The sequence below is a fragment of the Lagopus leucura genome, unplaced genomic scaffold, assembly GCF_019238085.1.
Source record: "Lagopus leucura isolate 7727_CA_CO unplaced genomic scaffold, USGS_WTPT01 Super-Scaffold_100157, whole genome shotgun sequence".
NCBI classification, from domain to species: domain Eukaryota; kingdom Metazoa; phylum Chordata; class Aves; order Galliformes; family Phasianidae; genus Lagopus; species Lagopus leucura.
Window position 1 is genome coordinate 32384364 of NW_024962334.1, and position 21830 is coordinate 32406193.

General features: G+C 35.1%; 1 protein-coding gene across 1 annotated transcript in view; it reads left to right on the top strand.

Annotated features, from left to right (window-relative positions):
- Positions 1–20425, top strand: part of MALRD1 (MAM and LDL receptor class A domain containing 1) — a 201983-nt gene extending 181558 nt beyond the window's left edge. Inside the window, exons 36-40 of the mRNA XM_042889341.1 lie at positions 9268–9347; positions 9441–9531; positions 18124–18199; positions 19811–19867; positions 20176–20425. Coding sequence (XP_042745275.1) covers positions 9268–9347; positions 9441–9531; positions 18124–18199; positions 19811–19867; positions 20176–20292 — 421 coding nt within the window. The 3' untranslated portion in view covers positions 20293–20425. The remainder of the gene's footprint in view (positions 1–9267; positions 9348–9440; positions 9532–18123; positions 18200–19810; positions 19868–20175) is intronic.
- The last annotated feature ends 1405 nt before the right edge of the window (positions 20426–21830 follow it).

Here is a 21830-nt window from a genome sequence, read left to right on the forward strand (position 1 = left end):
TCTCTTTTGAATCTAGCACCAAATACTTTCTTCAATACTTTATTTCTTTTCTTACTGGGCTTCAGTGTTGTTTAGAAAATCTGTAACCATAAAGCTAGCATCTCATTAAGTTGGAAAAGGTAGCATTAAAGTGAGTATAATGGTTTGAAATAGTGAATTTAAGGTCTGGCCATCTGCTGTGAGTACATATTTCTTTGTTGTAGCTGAACGAATCTGTACCATTAAGTGCGTGTGCCACATACCACTCCTCAATGAATTCTGAGGACTGTTTTATTGAAGAGTAAAGCTGCAGAAGGAAATGAAACAGGAAATAATAGATAGGCCTGTATTTCCATATGATAAGATAAAGTATTCTGAAAAATTGTTTCTTGTACAAGACCACCATAAAGTGATTTATATTTTAAATCAATCTAGTTATTAGTTGAATAATTGCAAAATAAGGGCTTGTTCTGAAGTTTTTAGGTAGAAACCAAAAAAGGAAACTAATAAGAAATCCTGCAGGTTTCAGACACTGGAAGAATTTCTTTAAAAATTAAATTCAAACTCTGCGATACATCAGGTTTTTGATGTGACTAGAAATTTTGGTGAAGAAATATTTTCTCCAAGTTATTCCAGTCACCTTTATTTAAAATGACTGAAGCTAGAGGAAGTATTTATCCTTCCATCTTTGATAATTTGTTTGCTTGGACGTAGCAGGAGGTAATTGTCTGTGACACAAAGCTCACCCTCGTGCTCCTATTTTACTTCAGACCTTGTTTGTTTGTTTTTTATTTAAGCCTTTAACAGCAAGCATGAAGGTCCTGTTCTTGCCCAGCTATGTAACAGCCAAATGCACCTATCTAATCTCAGCTGCTTGTCTTGACACTTTTGTAGCCAAATGTCTCTTCATTTCAAAGTTTTTCTTATCTGGACTGTCTCTGGATTCCTCCTTTTTCAGGAGACTAATGTTAGAAAAATTAGGTCCCTCTGGAAACGTTTAAAATTGCTCACAATAGTTTCATTGTATATCTGTATAAAAAGTAATTAGATACAGCTGCCAAGTCCTTCCTTCTAACAGGTACCTTTTCTAATTCAACATAGGCTGTAATTAAAGTCTCTCATTGTGGCTGTAAGAGTAATGTGCAACTGCAGTGTATTACACTGCAGACCTGGGAGTAGCTGACAGCACACCCTAGGAGTGAAAAAGCAAGAAGATGCATGTAGAAAATGATGATGCCAGTATAATAATTTCCTTCTAAATTACTATCAGTAAGAACTTAAAACTTCGTAATCTCTAAAGGTTTTCGTTCTCTGTTTTAAGAAGTTGTCTCTAGTACATATCATTAAGTTCTTGGCTTCTAAGACTTATGTGTCAAGGACTCCGCCAGGTCAGCTAAGCACTATGTGGCAAATAGCTTCCTTATTATTAGTTTAAGATTTATTTCCTCTCACTTTGATTGAATGTTCTAAAAGATAGACAGCAACATGCAATTTTTCCTCCATCTACCATATATCATTTTGTTTACACTAGTATATCTGCTCCCACTCATCTTCTGTATAAATTAAAATTGATCTTTTCAGTCTCTGTCACATGATTTTAATTACTATAATCTCTAATAACTCCTATCTTACTCTTTATGCACAGTGTATGCTACTTCAACTACAAATTGAACACTTACTTTCACTGAATAACCTACAGTAATTCCCAATTTTTTTCTCAGACTACTTATATTTTATTTAGAATCTGTTTATATCTCACATTATTTTGCTCTATGTAAATTCTTCTGTATTTATCAACTATGAATTTAGCAATTTTCATGATAGAACTGTATATATAGGTCAGCAAATCCAGGCCCTTGTGACCACGTGCAGCTACATAATATAATGCAGTTAATAAGTTCAATTAGCTTCATTTTATGACTAATTATGAAAAATTCTTGGCTCGCATGTTCCTCTCTGCCATTCTGTATTACTGTGAGTTTTCAGCACCTGATGTTCTTGTGGGTACATGGCACCAAGTACAGAGGAAATCAGTTTAATGGATGGCTCTTCTGAGATGGATAAGGCCTTTCTTCTTTGTGTTGATATAATTTATCCATATATATTTTTTTAGCCAGCTTATAAACATCTGTGTGTGTGCAACTATCCTTCAATAACCTGAATAGCCCCTCAATTGCTCTGTTGTTTGTCCATCCTAATTGTTTCTAGAGAAAAGCTGTATGCCTTTTGGCTATTCTTTCAGTAGACTAAACAAGCTAAAATCTTTCAGAATCCTCTTGCAAGACTTTCTGTTTTTCTGCTCTGTTCTTGGCATTCATCTTTTTGAAGAGAAGTGAGCAGAACTGCACACAGTATTTCAGAGAATGTCCAGTTCCCTCCCTGTGGGTTAATGTGCCTTTATCTACACACTACAGCTTGTACTGCTTAGGTCTGCCTCCTGATGTACTCCTCGCCCCAAGGTTACATAGTGTTGATATCTCATAGTCATCTTAATGTTTACTTCCTCTGCCATCTCCACCACTTAAGAAGTAGCAAAGTTTTTACAGAGACATATTTTTTCATTCCTGAGTTTGTTATTCTTTGGACTCTGGTCTAGTATTAAATGGGGAGGTTGGTGGCCCTGAATGTGGCAGGGGGTTTGGAGATTCAAGATCCTTGAGGTCCCTTCCAACCCTGGCCATTCTGTGGTTCTGTGATTCTGTGGACTCCTTGCTAGCTGCGGTATTTGGATGCTTGATCTGAAGTTCTTGACATTCAAAGTTACATCCCCTTCAGATGTTTTTTTCTGAAAAGCAGAAATTTCTGCTTTTCCCACACCCCCTGTGAATTCAACCACAGAGGGAACAATTCCAGCTATAGACAGCAGGCAAAAGGTTACATTCGTCATAAATATGATATCTTCTGAGGCCATTCTCAAAACATTCAGTATTGAAATATTATGTTCAGCATTAAAGATTGATGAGATAATATGATTGGTTTTTTATTTCCATTTATTTTATAATGGACTGATGAGTTGCTGTTTTCATCATACTTACAAACATCTAGTGAATCTTATATTGCAAAATGTTGACTGAAAAGGCAGAGAAATGAAAAGGTTCTTTTACACCAATAGAACAGAGGGCAAGTCTATTTTCTGCAAAGAACTAAGGGTTTTTTCTTTTTTTTTTCCTTTATGTTCTGCTCCCTTTCCTGGAGCAGGTTGCACTCCAACAGGTATGACATAGATCCTAAATAATGACAGCACTCGTATGTGTAATGACTCCTACGTAGTGTGCTATGGACATTAACAGTGGCAAATCTAGGTTCACTCAGAAGATGCATTTTGTGACGGATTTGTGAGTAAGCACAATATCTGGAGAAAACTCCTAAAATAAGGAGTCATACTACTTATTTTTATTGTAGAGAGCAATATGGCTGTATTAATCCATATTTTACTGCCTTAATTTACATAGTGCTAATACCAGGCATTAAGTGATTAGATGAGTGGATGTTAATCATTCTGAATTTACTGAACAACCTTAGTCATTATGAAATGTTAATAATTACTACTGTTGGGGAAAAAAGGCAAACTACAACAACAAAAGAAAAAAAGTTTTCACAATTTAATTTTTCATACACATAAAATCTTCTTTGAAAATGAAGCTTTTGGAATTCTTTCTTTCCAAGTTAACAAGGAGCTATGTTCATACTTGCTCTAGGCGGTCATGAAATCAATTCCTATCCAAGAGTCATATGTAATACTGATTGGCTAGAATGATAGAGCTTTTATCTATTACAGACTAAAGGAAATAATTGCACAAGCAAAGCATCAGACGAAAATGAGCAATCAAGAAAACATCTGTATTTATTTGGAGGCTTGCATATGCTATCATTAATACAGCATAAAGTTTGATTTTCTGAAATGCAGCAGTGTATCAACCAGACATGTTATTGTAAATTAAACCTGCCTTGAATGAACATCAAAAAGAACAAAAAACTTGTTTGTTTTTATCTGTTGTTTTTGAGTGAAATGGTCTGTAACCTGAGGCACAAAGCTCAGCAACACAAGCAATGTTCACCCATCTGTATTCCCAATATGCGTATTAAGAAATAATGGGTTGAAATTCCTAGAAGAAAATTTGTAAGGTTACCATTTTCCGCGCAGGGTGACTTTCCTGTAGGAACTCACTAATAAGAGAAGACGTTTTGTCAGGCAGGATAGATTAGGATGCGCACTGGGGTGAAAGGATTCAAGTGCTATTTCGTCTGTCTCTTTTGCTCCTCCTGCTTCAGCTACAAGGGAACTTCCTGTCTGAACGGATTGCAATGGCTATCTCAGTGCTTCATATGAGCTTAAGACCCATGTAAAATGTGCTGCTGCTAATTAGTCAAGATCTAATTAGTCCAGTGAAATTAATTTTACATAAATAATGTGGAATTTAAGGTTCATGGCTCAAGAGATAAATTCAAAGCCATTTCTGAATTGTCTGTCTTAAAAGTAAAATACCAGAAAAGGATTATTAAGGAACTACTTCAAAACTGGCATTAACCTGCTAATGAAGATTTAGCACATTGCCCAGAAGACATGGTTGATCTGTGCTCTGTAAGGTCCTTCCACCACCATCAACACCCATGTATCCCTAGCTGCTCCCACCAGAAAGGAAGATAATAGTTACTTTGAGGAAGAAACTTATTTGCCTCCCAACTGAATGTAAAGCACTGTAAATACAGTCCATGCACAGCAGTGGGTAGGTAATTAAGTGTTCTCCTTCATTAACTAGACTTCAAGTGAGCCATCTCTTGGATTTGAGCCACGGGCTGCTTTGACCTACCTGGAGCTGTTAGAGTAATTAAAGTTCACTTCAGGACTGCATATGCCAAGGACTGAACAGTACAAAGTTGAAGTTAGACTTCACTTCACATATAACTGTATAGTATTATTTCTGTTATTCTCTGTTTTGCAGTATCAGCCAGAGGCCTAAATCTGGGTGTTGAGACTGTACTAATCTGACCACAAAAGCACAAAAAAGTATCCTCTGTGCCCTGAGTAAAAACAGCTAAAAGAATGTCTTCTATTCCCTCAAAAATACTATGAACTAATATCATGTTCATTTTGAAATTTACATTTCTCATCTTTTTTTTTCATGGCTGTTTTATTTTTTTCCTTACTTCTGGGTTTTGTTTTGAGAATGTGTTCTCAAATTCATGTCACCCTTGTGGAACTCTCTAAGGCCTCAGAGTGTGTGAGCTTGGCTAAAGAAAGGGCTCTTCCATCTTTATGTACAAGTTTGAGCTTCACCGATGCTGCATTTTCATCACTACAATATTTAAAAAAAAAAAAAAAAGTATTACTGCTAATATTAGCACTAGTATTATTGCCTGCAGTGGTTTTGGGAGTTCAGTGGCTGTGTGAAATGAAGATTAACATCGGCCCTGCACTGTCTTTTGACAGTCAGAAGCCAACGTTGTAGAGAAGTTCATCAAATATTCTTTCTCTTCTTTCTCCCTGTCTCAGATTCAGCTCAGCCAGCAACTGCTATTGTTATCTAACCATTGCATAGCAGAGGTGATAGACAAATGATAAAATGATATATGTATTATTTGATGACATGTAAAGTAGTCTTCTGGATTTCTTACCTAAATCTATTATCCCATGTAAGGCAACACTCATAGTATTTATTCATTTTGACTCTCTGCAGCAGAATAATTGGAGTAGTTTATTTAGAATTATTTCTATTTTATTTTAAATTCAGACTACAGAATAGTTGTCTTCTCTAATCTGAGTTATTGGCAGATTCTAATACCATTAAATATCTTGTTTTATTTTCTCCCCTCATTAGCTCCACCACAGATATTACAGCAGTAAAGTAGATTTTGTACAGTGTAAGATACTATAAAATGATAAAAATATTGTAAAACATATAGAAAACAATCTTGTTTTGGATATTTAAGACAAATTTATCTTCTATTCAGTGCATGGAAACACTTGGCTTCAGAAGAAGCCAGAGGTAGTACTTATATCAACTTGTTAACGAGCAATCAGTTTTTGCATTTTGTTTTTTTGCAGCTTTACTGGAAGTTAAATGCTTCTCAGCAAGCTGTAACTGTTTTTTTGTTTTGTTTTGTTTTGTTTTGTTTTGTTTTTGTTGTTGTTGTTGTTTTTGAGAAAATGGCATTTAGTAGGCAAGGAAGGGCCAAATTTTAGAAAGACTTGCATGGTTCTCCAAATTAGAATCAGGGTTTTTCTGATAACTATATTTTACCTCGCTGTTAGGAGTAATGGCTGAGTTTCTATTCCAGTGATAAAAATAAGCAAATAAAACTATCTGTATATGGTAATATACAAGTAGGAGATCTTAACCAAGCAATATCTTCACTTTTCAGATTTTTTTTGATCTTTAGCATTCCTTTTCTATCCTTGTCTTTGAGGATTAGCTGTGTTGTCTTTACTACTGTCATCTTTTTTTTCCTAGCCTCCTAATTCCTTCTATAAAAACTTCTCATACTTCATGTCCTTCAGTAGTTTTCCCCCCCTATTTGGTTTTGAACTTGTCTAAATCACCAAGTTTTTTGATAATCTTATCTTTCCTTCACATTAATCATTTTTTTTCCCCCCTTTTTGATAAGTAATAGAGATATTATTAGGGAACGTTTGCAGTAACGATCTGGTATATCATAGTGAAAAACCATTTCAGTGACCAAAATTACCCACTGATATCTGACATCAGTTTCCTAATTAGTGTGTGTCATGAAACATAAAACCGTTCGGATAGGATTCAAAGATTTAGAGAATATGTGACCAATCTAAGTTAGTTGGTAGTTGAACATATAGGAAGATGAACTAATTTCCTAACAGACTAAATGTACATAATATTCATCCATAATTCAAATGCAGATAGCATGAATGCATGGAGGTATTTCATCATTAAATGTAAACATTACAACATATGAAAGTAGTTATTACTAGGTGGTAGGATTTTCCCATTCTCTTACCAGTACACCCACCTGCTTTGTAAGAAATAAGCAGCTCTGAGGTGTGTCATGCCCCACTGGTTGTGGAGCAGCAGATGGCACTTCTTTTACCATGTCTGAGTAGTGTTTATGCACAGCTGCAAATCTGTTTTCTCTTTCTTCCTTTTACAGTCAATAAGTTCTGCAGTGACAGTCAAGAAAGAGCAATTTGGGTTAAAAGCATATCTAGCTCAACAAAAAATCTGGCAAATGGGGAGAAAAGAAATTATATAATTGAGAGCAATCAGAAAATGATTTCGATGGGTGATTACCATCAGATTGCAGTGTTTCTACATGGATCCACAGGGCTTGTTATGAGCCCAAGAGCAATTTCACATTTGTATAAAATCATCAGTCCACGTAAAAGAACAGCTTATGGATTACATGATTTTTGTAATATTCTGAAGAAAAAGGAAGACTAAGGGAACTGGGTATTTTCAGTCACTGAATACAATGGGTCTGCAGCTCATCATGAGCTGTCAGCTGAAATTGTGCCATTTTTTCTTTAAAATGAGCATGTCAGAATATACTACTCCAGTCTCTAAGCTTGGTTTCATTAGTATACCATATATTAACCTTGAAAAAAGTAACTTCTTAACCAGAGAAAATTCAAGTCTGTGGCATGAGATGGATTAAATCAATCTCTCTGCTCTCTCTGTCCAAATAGTGCTGGTTCTTTCCACATAGCATGTTCTCCACCCACCATTTTTCAAGGCCCCCCTGAGTTGCAACAAATCCCACATCAGTTTCTTTTGGTCTTTGGTGAAGTCATCTTCCTCCAGTCATTCCTGAGATTAGGATACAGATTTGTTTTCTGACAAACCCTGATTACTCTGAAATATTACTGACACTGCAAACAGATGCTTACTGCTTCTATCATCCTAATTGGCCTCTCTCTACGCTTATCTGAACATATGCAGGAAAGTGAAATACTCCCCTCTCTCCAGAGTGCCTAATTTAACTCACTGCTGGCATATGACATATAGGCAGCACCTTGTGCTATCCTGTTACAAATAGCTTGGTGTTCTGTCACGTGTTCAGATAAAACAACTTTAATGCAAAGATTAAATTCTGTGTATGTAAGATTTTGTATTATACGGAAGAGCATGAGCTGAGCTCACAATTACAAAGTAGAAGTTGCATCGCAAAAGTTGATGACTACAAAAACATTAAGAAAGCAGTTTAATGTAAGATTCTCCAGAATTAATTGTTTGTGAATGCGTAAAAAGTTATGAGAATTGAAATTAATTTCTATTCATGCAACAGTAGTAGGACTGGAACGGGATTGCTGCCATCACTACCTTCTGATGCTCTTTTTTTAAAAAAATAACACTAGTTACTCAGATAATTTAAAAGCTGGTAGAAGTCATTCCAGTGAGACACTCACAGTGGGGTTCAGCTTATCAAATGAGGAGCCTTACATTTAGTTGTCATCTAGTGTGTGAAGTACTTCTATCTTTACAGAGTAAATTTCCTTTTACACTATTTGATTTGGTCTGTATAAGTGTCTACTGCCACTTGTGACTCCCTGGAGTACCCAGATGGATGGTGTGAGGCACTCCAAATGATCACAGATTTCCCCATAGGCAACCAAGATCTGGTCTCCAAGGTCTCTTTTCTCTGATAGTGAAGACTGCAAAAAAAAGCTAGTAACCAGAAGTTTAAACAAACAAATCAACAAATGTTACACATATGGGCACTGTGATCAACGTTTAAACAATAACTGTAAAGTTTCTATTAGATTATTTGAATTTTGGTTCCTTCAAGTCAAGATTGTTCTTGGAGTGAACTGCAAATTTAGAATGAAGTACCTTGGTTTTGAATAAATATTTTTTAAAGGGTATCATTTTTGTAATGAAATTGATAAACAATAAAAAAAAGGTAGATGAGAAGTGAAGAGATTTCTATCTCATTTCTAATAGTGTATCTTTGTCTATACCAGCATACCAGATACCCAGCTCAGAAATTTATTTAGAATGCATGTGGGGGATAGAGTGATAAAAGGTAAATGAGCAGGGAAGTGAGCCACCTATCTTTTGCCATGAAGATAACAATACTATGCTAAGATGGACAAGGAAGCCAAATCTAATCTTTGAATTTTTATAGGTTTCTGCAGTTGTTTTTGCTTGTTTTTGTTTTGTTCTGTTTTGTTTTATTAGAAGGGGGGTTATTTATTTTATGTATTTCTAACCTAAATTCCTAGTTGAGCCTTGATCAGAGGCAAAAATACTTGTGTGCTTGCCATAGTTTATGATCCTTGCTTCTCATCTTTTCAGATTTATTTTTTTTTATTCACAGATGTGGAAAAGAATGGAAAGGAAACCGTTGTCACATAAGTGCTAAGCCTCTTCAATCTCCCATTTCAAATCTCCAAAATGGTGGGTTGGGTCTGGAAAAAAGAAATATCTTTCTATTCATCCTTTCAGTATTTTCTTTTTTCTTATAACAGTCTGATTGCTCTGATTTTGCAGATATTTGGATTGGGTTGGGGATCAGTTTCTTGCTGATTAAAATTGCAGTTGGTGCCTTATGTTTCCTGTCAAAGAAGAAAGAGCACAAAATGTAAGTGAAACTTTTATTCTGTATAAGGCAGGCACACGTGTGGCACAAAGCAATGGCTTACTGCCCAGTCTCCTTGGTTTCAACATTTAAATCCCCCTTCAGTCTAGCTTTTCAACATTCTAGTTCTAATCTTAGTGGACCCGAGTCCACTAAAAATGAGTGATGGCGTGACTTTCAGAACATTTTGATTCAGCTTCATATGATTAACTTTATAGTAGTACTAAAGTTCATCCAGCTTAATAGCAGTATCTCTGTTTTTGTTCAAGATGGTTAAATGTGAAAAACATGATGTATCTGTGGTTTCTTTATCTCTGAGGCCAAATTAGTTTATTAAAGGCAGGTTGACAGCTTTTTCGGAAGCTACCGAGGACATGTTTCCCTTGAGAACATTTTTGCCTTAAATTATTTCAATATTTACACACATCTGAGAACTTACTTTTACCTGTGATACCTGAGTGGCATAAGACCAGGCTTTTTTTTCCACTTTGAAAGATCAGTGTTTTTCATTAAAAAAATCTTTAATACATCAGAAAAAAAAAAATCAAGCTGTAAAACTGCAGCATCACATGAAGATTTCCACAAATCATACTGTTTGTCTCCTCTTCTTTGGTACCTGGACACGCTGACAATCTGGCTTCCTGTTTGATTTTGTATTAGTCCTCTTAATCAGTGTTTATTTTGACACCATGTCTATTCCTTTCACCTCTTCACTCTGCCTCTTTGTCTCACACCCATTGTCCGATTCTATAGTGGCTTCCACTAGGATCACTCCAGTACAGACTCTCAGCTTGTGGTCTAAGTACTGGTCTTGCATGTGATGAATGAGTGCTCTGGATGGTGGCTTTTTTTCCCCAAATGTGTCTTTCTTCCAACTTGCTATCAGTACTGTGCAAACAGAAAGGACATTGTCTTCTAGCACCCTCCTACATAAAGATCATCTTCACTGATTGAAAGAAATCAGAAGAATTGGTGCTGTTTTATTTAAAAATATATTTCAAGTGCTTTGGATAACATTGCTAGTAGTACTAAAGGTCTTTCTTTATCCAATTATTTGATTTCATTTTTATAGGACCTATCCCAGGTTGACATGCATTATTTCGCAGATCTCTTATCTTTTAGCCCTTTGTGTCATTGCTCTGATAATTTCTACTTGTTCTCTTCTGCCTAAGATTTTTTTGCTGGTTTTTTATTTTCCTATAGCACCTATATTTTCATCTCTGCCTATCTCTTTGCTTATTCTGCTCAATCCTTCTCCACCAGCAACAAGTATCACTTCCTCCCTTTCAGGAATTCCTATAGTGAACTCCCTTCTTCACTCTCATGTTGTCCGATTTCCTTCACTATTCATTTTCTTCTCTAAAACTCATATTCAGAGATGTCTCGTTTCCTTTCAACCTCTGTTTTGCTATAGACCTTTCATACTTTGGGGATATTGCTATCTCCAAAACTATCTACTGAACTGCGCAATCTGCCCTGATATTATTGCTGCTGACACCTTTCCTAACACTGCTTTCCACCCCTGGCAGATAGGATTGTCTATGGACACAGAAGCAAAACACTGAAGCAAGAACATTTAGTGACTGTGCTACTCTTAAATGAGTGCATAGCATCACCTACTTTCCTTATGTCTACTTCACCTTCTGTAAAGTGGGAATAATAGCATTGCTTTATCTTACTTCACAGAAGCTTTAAGCTTAATTCATTTCCATTTATGCAACTTGGTGAAGTAATACATAGAAAGGCACCTCAGAAGTGCAAGATAAGTTGTATCTCAAGAGCTGTGTAAATTTGTTTGTAATTTCAATTAATATTTTTCAAATAAAATATGTTTGACGATGTTTAAATGAAATTGTTTTTCTTAAGCTACTTTCTCTTGCGTTCTAAACACTTCCTTTTTCTTTCACAAATATTTGCTTAAGGGCTGCTGCACTGCCTTCCACTTCTCTTCCCCTGTCATATCTGTATTTGAAGAATATTTTTTCCTTTCTTGTAGGTATATATGCTAAAATAAATTAGAGATTTTTTTTTTTATGTTGATCCATGAACAGTTATCACGTTGCAATATGCCAAACACTTAAGCATCCTGTTAGTTATGAAGAAAAATAGGGCTGAATGAGAATCTTCTTAGTATGACATCTCTGAAATGAAGAGAGTCAGAGCTGTGGAAAAAAAAAAAAAAAAAAAAAACAGGAGGAGAATAATAGAATCATAGAATCACAGGGTTTGAAAGGGTCTACAAGATCATCTCATCCAACAATCCTCCTGTCACCATTACTGCCCACTAAGCTACTAAACCATATCTCGTAACAGATTGGATAGTTAGATTAGATAGTTTATTCATTCTTGTTTTGATTTGTTTTCACTGGAGCTACCAGAAGGATAATGCTGGAGATTTTTGTGGCTCTGAGGTTTTTCTATTAGGAATTGACTAATGCTATCAAATTTCTTAACCCATGGCACAGAATATACATTTATATTTGCATTGTTTTAAATCATAGTTGACTTAACACGTTAGTTTGCATGCATTTTGCAGGCATCGTCAAGGAATAATCTAACTACTGAGTGTCAGTTTCATTGAAATTTTTAACTTGTGAAAACATTGAAATCTGAAACTTTGACAACAGAAATTCAAGTTTTTCTCTTTGTCTTTACATACTTGGTAACCAGCACAGGTTGGTTTATAAAAATCTTGGCTGGAAGCATAGCAGTAAATTGATGCAATTTATTTCTTAACTACTTAATGAGTAATCAGCAATGACTAGTCCAAAGTTAAACAATGTTATAATACTGTATTTTGGATATGTGAGATAAAGCTTGAGAAAAAGAAGTAACTAGTATTTGCATAAGTCTGTAAAATGAACAATGTGACAGCACCACATAGAGGCATGAGATTTAACTCTCCTGATTACTTTTTTTTTTCTTTTTCTTTTTTTAATGGAATTTGATGAACTAAAAGCAATAATTGTGCACATGATACTTTCCATTTTCATTTCAGAGGCTTGTATCTTCTTTTAGACTTTCAGGGTTGTGTTGTTTTCTTAAGGGCACTAGGCATTAGAGGAACTCCATACTTTAAAGTGTCTGCTCTCTTTCACAAGGAAGATTTTACACACTTAAGCCCAAATTTACTGCCTTCTGAAAAAAATGTTTTGCTGTTTAACTATTTTTAATAATTTTTCTAAGGATCTCCTTTTTTCTGTCCCGCTATAAAACAACAAATGCAAAACAAAAAAACAATTTGTAGCTGCTCCTCAAAGAAGCACACTAACAGAATTTGTTAGCTCTCAGCACACTTTTAAATTTAATGCAGATCCACCTATGCCTCAAATGGAATAGCACAAGAATGTGCACAAAAGCTAAATTTTCAGATTCCACAGAAATAACATTCTCAGTAACAAGCCAGCTAGGAGGCAATAGGAGTACACTGGTGAGTCCTTAAACACAAAATGTTGCTCTTGGAAGTTGTCGTAATTAAGCAGTGAGCACCTGAGAGTTTCATATCGTCCCTCTTTTTCTTCTCTGGAAAGACTGATAGTGGTATAAGCTTTCACTCCAATCCAGACAACATGCTCTTCTCTCACTTTGTTCACCCCTCCTTCCTTAACAATAATTTCATCTCTGATCTTCAAGCTTGAAACTTATCAGAGTCTAAGTGGGAGTTACTGGAAGTCATTGTATTTATTTACTAATGGACAAAAGCAGCCTGCAACAGAACTTGGCAGCAGTTGACTTCATTAGTAGAATGAAGTAAAATCTATGGCATTCAGATATGCAAGCAACTTCCCTGCTCCCAGGTGGATATATGTGAAATTTTTGTAGAGAATTCTCAAATTGGAGGAAGCATGTATGTTTCTCATATTCTTGTTCATGTTCCAGAGATGACATGTTCTGGTTCAGAAGGGAAGGCTGCCAGTTGCTTCACTTCTCCAGTGTATCTGTCCCTATTGACTGAATAGAAGCAAAACTGCATTTTGACTTCCATTTAATACATCTGCCCTCTCATGCTTCATTTTGTTTTCAAGAACAAAAGACAAAAAGTGAAAATTAAATACTTTCCATCTAGCTAAGCTATGTAGAAACATAGCTATTGCCTCCAGTGCAGTTGATGTCTCTGGATCCTTTCATCTTATGTTTTTCCCAATCTTGACCTATGCCATCAGCTGCAATGCTAATGCACCAAAGTGGTTATCAGTTCTATCAGTTAAAATGATTACAAAATGCAAAATTTGAGAAGCATATCAATAATATATCTTACTGTGTAGACAAGAGACTGAAAAACTGAGGAGCTCATACAAAATATTTTAGAATGATAGAAAGTCATGGGAAACCAGGGCCAATAAATGTAATTCTTCATCCTGCCACAGGAAAGATTCAAATATGACTCTTCTACATTTGCACTTAAGGAACTCAGGTAACATGGATTTGACTGTCTCTTAGGACAATTTTGGTACTGCAAGAAGAAAGATGGGTCTTTCCCTAACTCTCGAGATGTTTTTCTGCAATTTAAGGTCATTAGTTCTTGTCATCACGGAGATACGTAGATAAACATTCCCCTCCTCCCTGCAAAAAACTTGTTATATACACTTGAACTTTTTTGTACCTCCCTACAGTGTTTAGCTTTCTGTAAGCTAAATAAGTTCAGAGTTTTCAGCCTCTCTTTATGGTGGTGGTTAAAGGTTACTTACAAAAATGACCGTTCCTAGTTGCTGTCCCCAAGACCCTCTCCAATTAGACCACATCCTTCTGAAAGTTTGGTGTGGAGAAATGAATAGTGTATTCCAGAGAAGGTTCTCCAAGGGCATTTGAAGAACTGCCTGAGGTGGCTGTGCTTCTGTTCCTATATCCCAAAGTGATTAACAAAATGACAATATAATTACATTCTTTCAGTTCTTTTTGGCTTGTGAACTAGAGGAGAAAAATATACTCTTCTTGTAGAAGGAGAGAAAATGATATAGTTTTGGAGAAAAAGAAAAAAAGTTGTGAAGCAGCAACCATATCTGTTCTTTGGGAGCTGTTTTATTAGTCTAATGTTGCTATCCTAATCCATTCCTTCTTCTGTAGAATATTTTTTTTCTGAAGCATTGAAACTATTGCTATTATAAGAAATATTCATCTATTTCTACTATTACTAAGAGTTTTTTGGATATGTATATCTCATGGCTAGCACACTTAGAAAAGCAAGCAAAGAAACTGCAAGTGACATGCTGAAAGAACAGAGGAAATCTCTTGTTCTGGAGGCTTCAGTATCAAGATGCAAAGAACCGACCAAATATATATGTACATATATAAACTATCCTAAATGACTCAATATATAAAGTGTGGACCTAGAAAGCCCAGGCAGCATATTAATAAGCTAATCAAGCAACAAAGCAACTTTTAAAGTGATTCTAAATTGAACTTTTAAAGTGGCTGCCTTCCTGTCTTCCATTTCTTCTGTGGGATACACAAAATATATTGTATTTTTGCAAACATAAGTTTAGCTTAAAAGATTTCAAGGATGATTTGGAAACTGAGATCTTGAGTTGCAGTTAGTATTTAAAGCAGAAGCTTTGAAACCTCTATAAAGAATTATTTTAAGGAGTTATTTTAATGATCATCTTAATTTTAATTGACTCTTTGGTCCATTAGGAATTTATTCTTATGTGAACCTGATGATAAACATTCTGTACTGTATTTCCTACAAAGTTGTGCACTGACAACAGAAATACTTAATTTTTAATTGAGAAGTATATTGAAAAGTGGAGAATTCTCAGTTTTATCTCCAAACCAATGAAATCCATATTCTATACTTCTCCGCTAGAAAACATGATGTTACTGAGCAGTCCCTTTCTACACAGGCAGACATTTTGTGGAGTAGATAACCTTCTCCCATATGGCTGAAGTTATATGGAAAAACCTAAGAGAAGGCAGCAGTTTTTTTACTAGGAGATGCAGATGTGTTTAACAAAACCATTACCCATGTGACCTGGTCTACATCCCACGATGATTATTACTTTCCTATTGTGGTATATATGGTTATGTTAGAAAACACAGTTCTCTCTGAACTGCTTTACCCATGTTTGAATCATTTTTCTTGTTGCTGTTCTCCTTTTCTGAAACATCATATGCTTGGCTTTTTTAACTCTAATTATTCTTATTCCCTGCTTGGTACATTCTCCTGGACTTGGCACTTATGGTTTTCTACTTTTTCTACATTTCAAATTTATTAGTTATTCTGAACCATAATTTTTGTGAGCCGTGGGTTACCCTTGCCCTTCTTGTACAGTGGTAACATATATGTGACTTATGTTATGCAAGTTAATATGAAATCCAAAGCACTACTTTGTCGTTAAGTTCCTTGAAAGCAAGAGATCAGTTTGTAAAGCCTATTCTTCGCTTCATATAAATCAATTTATATTGCATAAAAACAACTGGTGCCTTTATTTTGCCCTTAAATTCCTATTAAATGCCTGGCTGCATAAACTCTTTCGTGATTCAGGCCTAAACTGTAAAGACATCTGAAATATGCTGGATAACCTGAGGAAATCTGAATTACTATGCTTAAAAAAACCTTACACACATAAGCTGGACCAATTTCAGCACAAAATACAGAGAGATGTTGAAGAACACAGCCAACACATTTTTATGCCCTCAGTTTTGCACGGCAGCCTGCTGGTTAGTGGACTTGCAGAGGAAGCTAGAGATCTGTGTTCAGTTTCCTTTCTACCTTCAGGATACAGCTAGGAACTTGGAATGCTCTTGCTCAAATATGTAAGAATGTCTTAACTTCTTTGAGGAACAAAAACAAATCAGAACCATCCCTATCCTTATCATCTCCTATTGGCACATTGGGTTGTTCCCTCTGTAAACTGTGTAATTTGCCCTTTGTAAGTGTCTTCATTAACTCAAGCAGAACCTTACTTCCATATCATGATCTTAGCCCGTACATATGGTTTGTGTTGTCTGAATGAGGTACCAAAATAAAGGCATGCAAATCTTCAGGCACAAACTTACAAGCACAGCCAAGTTTCTTGAAAACTTCTTATTTGAGTTTTCTTCTAGCCTCAGGTTTTGTGAACTAAGGGGTAATTTTAGAGTAAAAAAATCAATTCTCTGTAAGTTTTATGGACTTTATTTGGGAGAATTAGTATGCAAATATGCACTCAGATGTGTATAAATAACCTAGTATATTATAGCTTCACCAAACTAACAGCATCAGAATGCCAAGAATAATTAACTGTATGATAGAGGGCACATGAACAAACCAACAGGTTCAAGTATTCAGCTCTCCACATTGCCGTGACAGGAAATCAAAAGGAATTATGATGTTGACATTGGAAGGAATTGCTTTCTGACAGTCTTGTGAAAGATTTTAAGGATACATATCTGTTTTAGTTTACAACATTTCTTGCACAGATTTAACTCATAAGGGGATATATTTCTGTATACTACCTGTATAGTTTTCCTGAGCATCTATTCTGATTTCAGTTCTTTGCTAAAGAAATCATGCAGTGTATTTTGCCCCTGGCTCTCACTGAGAATCAACAACTTCCCTTCCTAACCACTCCATCATCTGTGTCTTCATGGCTTCTCCATGGTGGTTTCTCTTGTACCTTCAGTGCTGTAACACAGAGGCTGGATAGAAGTTAATAAGGAGAGAGCACTTAAAGCACCTGTAGGAGCAGCTTTGGAATAGCACTACTTTTTTAATAGAAGAAAATCCATGTCTGGATTTGTAATTGAATATTCGTATTTAGAGAACTTTTTATTTTAGTGTACTGTACAAACACTGTTTTTTGTATGCATGAAGACATGTATGTAATGTATATGCCTTGCACAAATTGCCGAAGTTCAATGGGGGAGATATTTTTACTCTTAAAAGAACCATTGGGGGAAAAAAAAAAAAAGCTAAATGCATCTTTTCAGAAGTCATCTATACATAAAAAAAACCTTCAGATATAGGTAGAAAAAAAAAAAACTTCAGATATAGGTAGAAAAAAAGTGAAATGTGTGAAGGCCTCTGTTGGGAAAGCATATGTTTAAATTTCTTGGTGAGGTAATGAATAGAAGACCCACAATTTCTCCTATTTGTCCATTTTTAATTGCTTAAGGCATTACATCCATTCATGAAACTTTTACAATCTGGTGTCTTCAGGGATTTTTTAAATATTCTTGATTTTCCAGCAAAAAAAAGTATGAAGAATACTTACAATAGTAAAGCTATTTCTGATTATATAAATAGCCTAAAATGCTTTCCCTGCATTAATTTTAAAAGTCCGGGCACATTAAAGCAATGCAACTTTTTAGCTAATATCTTGTTTAAGCTAATGTATAGCACAATGCCTGCATTTTATGAATACTTAATAGCTCTATGCATATCCAAGCACATATATTTTTTAACAGAAACAAATGAAAAATAATTTTTTTAATATCACACTTATATGGAAGAAATATTTGTTTTCATTCATTCTAGTAGAGTTGAATTGAGAATATATTTAGCCATTTAATTTTTTCTCACTTTTTAGAAAGTCTTTTTCATCCTGAAATTATCTGATTCTTTGAGAACCTGTGTGGTTTTGGAGAGTTTTATTGTTTTTTGTTTGACTTTTCAAGGAAAGTAGAGGAAACTATAAATACTTCATTTGCCAATCCATTGTATGAAGATCTTAGTTCATCTGGAAAAGCAAAGGTAAGCAGCAACGGCTAGTTCTATGTATTCAAAACTGTGCAAGTTTGTAGCCCTCAAATAGGTTTCCCACTAAGACAAATAGCATAACCCACCAGTGATTCTTATTTAATAAAATTAAAGACTTAAAAACTGCTGCATCAGATCAGTTCCAGTGTATAGCAGATTTGAAATTAGCCCAATTCTGAGAACATCTTGATGTTTATAACTAATACTGGATTATAACTAATACTGTCTGTGGGCTGCTGAATCTGAGAAAAAAAAAAAAAGAAAAAAAAAACTAAATAATTTTAGATGAAGTGTTTAGCCAGATATATCAAAGAGAATTATTATTGGGATTTGTCTCCTTTTACTTCAGGGAAAAAAAATATAAAACAACAGCAATAAAGCGTCACACACAGAGGTGCTCAAGTTGTTTTCACGCTTTCAGTTAAAGAAAATGTGCATTATTATTTCCATCACTGTAAGATTCATTTTGAAAGTAATCTAATAAGTCTATACATTGTCTGCTCCTTGGTCACGTTTTTCCCTAATGCTACTTGTTGATCATAATTGAGAGACTCCTAGGGTAAAGAAGACGTCTGTGAATAAAGTGTATGTCTAAATGTGAACACAGCATAGTAAAAGAATTCAAGTCAAGATTTAGCTGTAACAACAGAGTGGTAGCTATAATTTATATTTTAAATTTCACAAGAGAAATGTACTTGACTTTAAATGCAGCTTTCTGTGTTATTTATCACTGGAAATAATAAATTTGAATCACCTTGAATTTAGAGGGAGCCAAATGAAATTTAAAACATCCTTTCTATCCTCATTTTGATATTACCCTTATCAGAACTGAAACAATTAAGCTAGGATAGAAATAGAAAGATGGAATTTCCTTGTCCCTTCCACAGTCAGTAATATAATATTTTGCCACAGTTTTAAACAAGATTGTGACACGTCGTGTACAATCTCTTAAAGATTCCTTACAGGTGATTTTAGAGACATTAGACCAAATAATTCATTTACAGGCTTGAGTTTATGAGAGCTCCAAGTAGGAAATATTCCCACCTCAATAACATACAATTTATCAGGATATTTGTATTGCATTTAAAATATACTCCTGACAGTCTTGTTTTAATAGCAAGTTGAAAAACAGAAGCACAGTGCCAGGGGAGAGATTTTCAGTGAGGGCAGCTACAGGCACTGCGATTGAAGCACAGTGTTGTACCAAATTTTCCTCTCTTCTCTTTAAGATTCTGAAGATACGTGTTTACTAATTCTTCCTCTAAAGTGAAAAACAAAAGTTGTGAGTTTTGTTTGTGTCTGATGAACCTTAAATCTGAATGGTATATCACAAATCAAAACATACTATAAAAACTGAACAACATCTCTTATCTCCAGCTGAGCACACATAAGTGGTGCACTTGCGGGCATCTCAGTTTCATAAAGAAAGAACAGATCTTTCTAAACTTTTCTGAGCACTGAAACTATGCAAGCCTCGCATTGTCTTACACTTGTCTATTGGCGTTCACAGAGTGTGTTAGTCTGACAGCCACATGGAAAGATATTTTCTGAATATCATTTGCAGCTCAAAAAAAATTATTCTGAAGCCGTTGTGTCTCTTTACAGTTTCCGGGATACACTACTTCACCTGCTGTTCAAGTCAGTGTTTCTCCATGGCATGAGGTATGTAATAATACATTTCTAAAGTAGGGTGTGTGTTGGCCTTTTAAATAAAATGCCGTAGCAGGGGAAAGAGAAAACAGTCACTTACAGTGCTGTTAAAAATACTAGCAGATCTGGAAGGTGCTAGTGTCTTAGGAAGATAATAGGGCTAGATTGGCTGCCAAGATCCTCATAATAGTAATTTCATTAATGCTGTTTACTGTAGCTATTTGTTATATCATACAATAATTAAAAAAATTCCAGTAAGACAGATGCATTCTAACTAATTAATTATTTGTTTTTTAAATTTTGTTCTTTTTTATTTATAGTATCCATTTAATGAAGGTGAGAATGCTACCTCTTTTTCAAATCCTCTCTACGGTGAGCCATCAGGAGACATGAAGAAATTATGCAGTTCCTTGAAAATAGACAGAAAACGGGATTAATATTGTGTATGATGTATGACTTTGTCTGAAGATTTGTTCTAAAATCTGAAAGTATGCTATGATCCTGCAGCATTTGCAATATGAATAAAACTCCATAGAATAAATCTTTTATTAGAATAATTATGTTCAGAAAGTAATATTATATTAAAAATTGATTCAATAAGCACATATATAAAAATATAGAAAGCCAAATTTTTGATTGATTAGTAATTACAACTATGAATTCATTTTACATCTGGACAATTCAAATGCCACTATGTTAATAAAATGTTTAATCAAATCCAGACTCCTGAAGTCTAACAATCATAATTTTACATCTATTATTTGGGAAATGATGACTTAAATATTTCTGCAATTTTACATAAGAAATGGATTTTAAATAGCTGTTTTAGTGTTCCAAGGGGCACTTGGAAGCAAAAGAAAAGTCTTTGTGTAATTAGAAACATATCGAGATAAATCAAAATGGTCACAAATTTGAGTATCTGCTCAGTATGTAATTCAGCAATGTGATACAATGGTATATACCCTTATTTTTTAAAAGTAGATTTATTATTAATCTTGAAAGCCACATCTGACCAAATTCCCTCTGGTCAGATCTCCAGTGGTTACCACAGTGCTACTGATGTACGTAGCTTAGTGGTTGACAGAAGATAGCAACCAGCATATTCAGGTAGCTTATTTCTGCCAAGTAAACTGACCTCCCACATAGCTGCAACTTATGTCCTCACAAGACTACATGGAGGGAATTCTAGTTCACCTCCTGAATTTGAATATCATCTTCTGCAGTATAAGATACAGCTTACACTTTAAATAACTTGAATATATGTCATCTTCCATAATGCCCACTTGAATTATCTAGTGGTCATTTTCAGTTTGATGGCTTAAATGTTTCTGCAGTGCCTACCTGACTACATTTTAATAGTCGACTTAATTTTAAACCTAGTGGAAAGTTTAAAAGATGCAAAACTACTTCAGATTTCAAAAAATAAGCTTTTTGGATGCAGACATTATCTCTGATAGTTCAGGTAATATTGAAATGCTTGACATTTATTAGACTTTTCAGTCTCCCCACAGAAGAGCACGCTGAAGGCTGGCTTCATTCCATCATGCATGGGACTTCTTAGTTTTGGGTGTGTTGTTGTAGTCTTGTTCGTCTTTCACCTTTTCTTAATAATACAGTGAAACCTTAGAGCTCCATACCTGGTACCACAGAAATACTTTCCAATTTTGGTTTTCTTACCTACATGACATGACGTTTCCTGGGTAGCAGAAGTAACAAAGCATGAGTCTTATTGACATCTCTCCATCATCCTCTTCACACCATTCTGACAATATGCTTAGAATCACAGAATATCCCAAGTTGGAAGGGACTTACAAGGGTCACCTAGTCCAGCCCCTGGCTCCACAAAAGGACCATACAAAATTCAGACCCTATGTCTGAGAGCATTATTCAAATGCTTCATGAACATCAGCGGCTTTGTGCTATGACCTCTCCCCTGGGGAGCCATTCCAGGATCTAACCACCCACTTATGAAGAA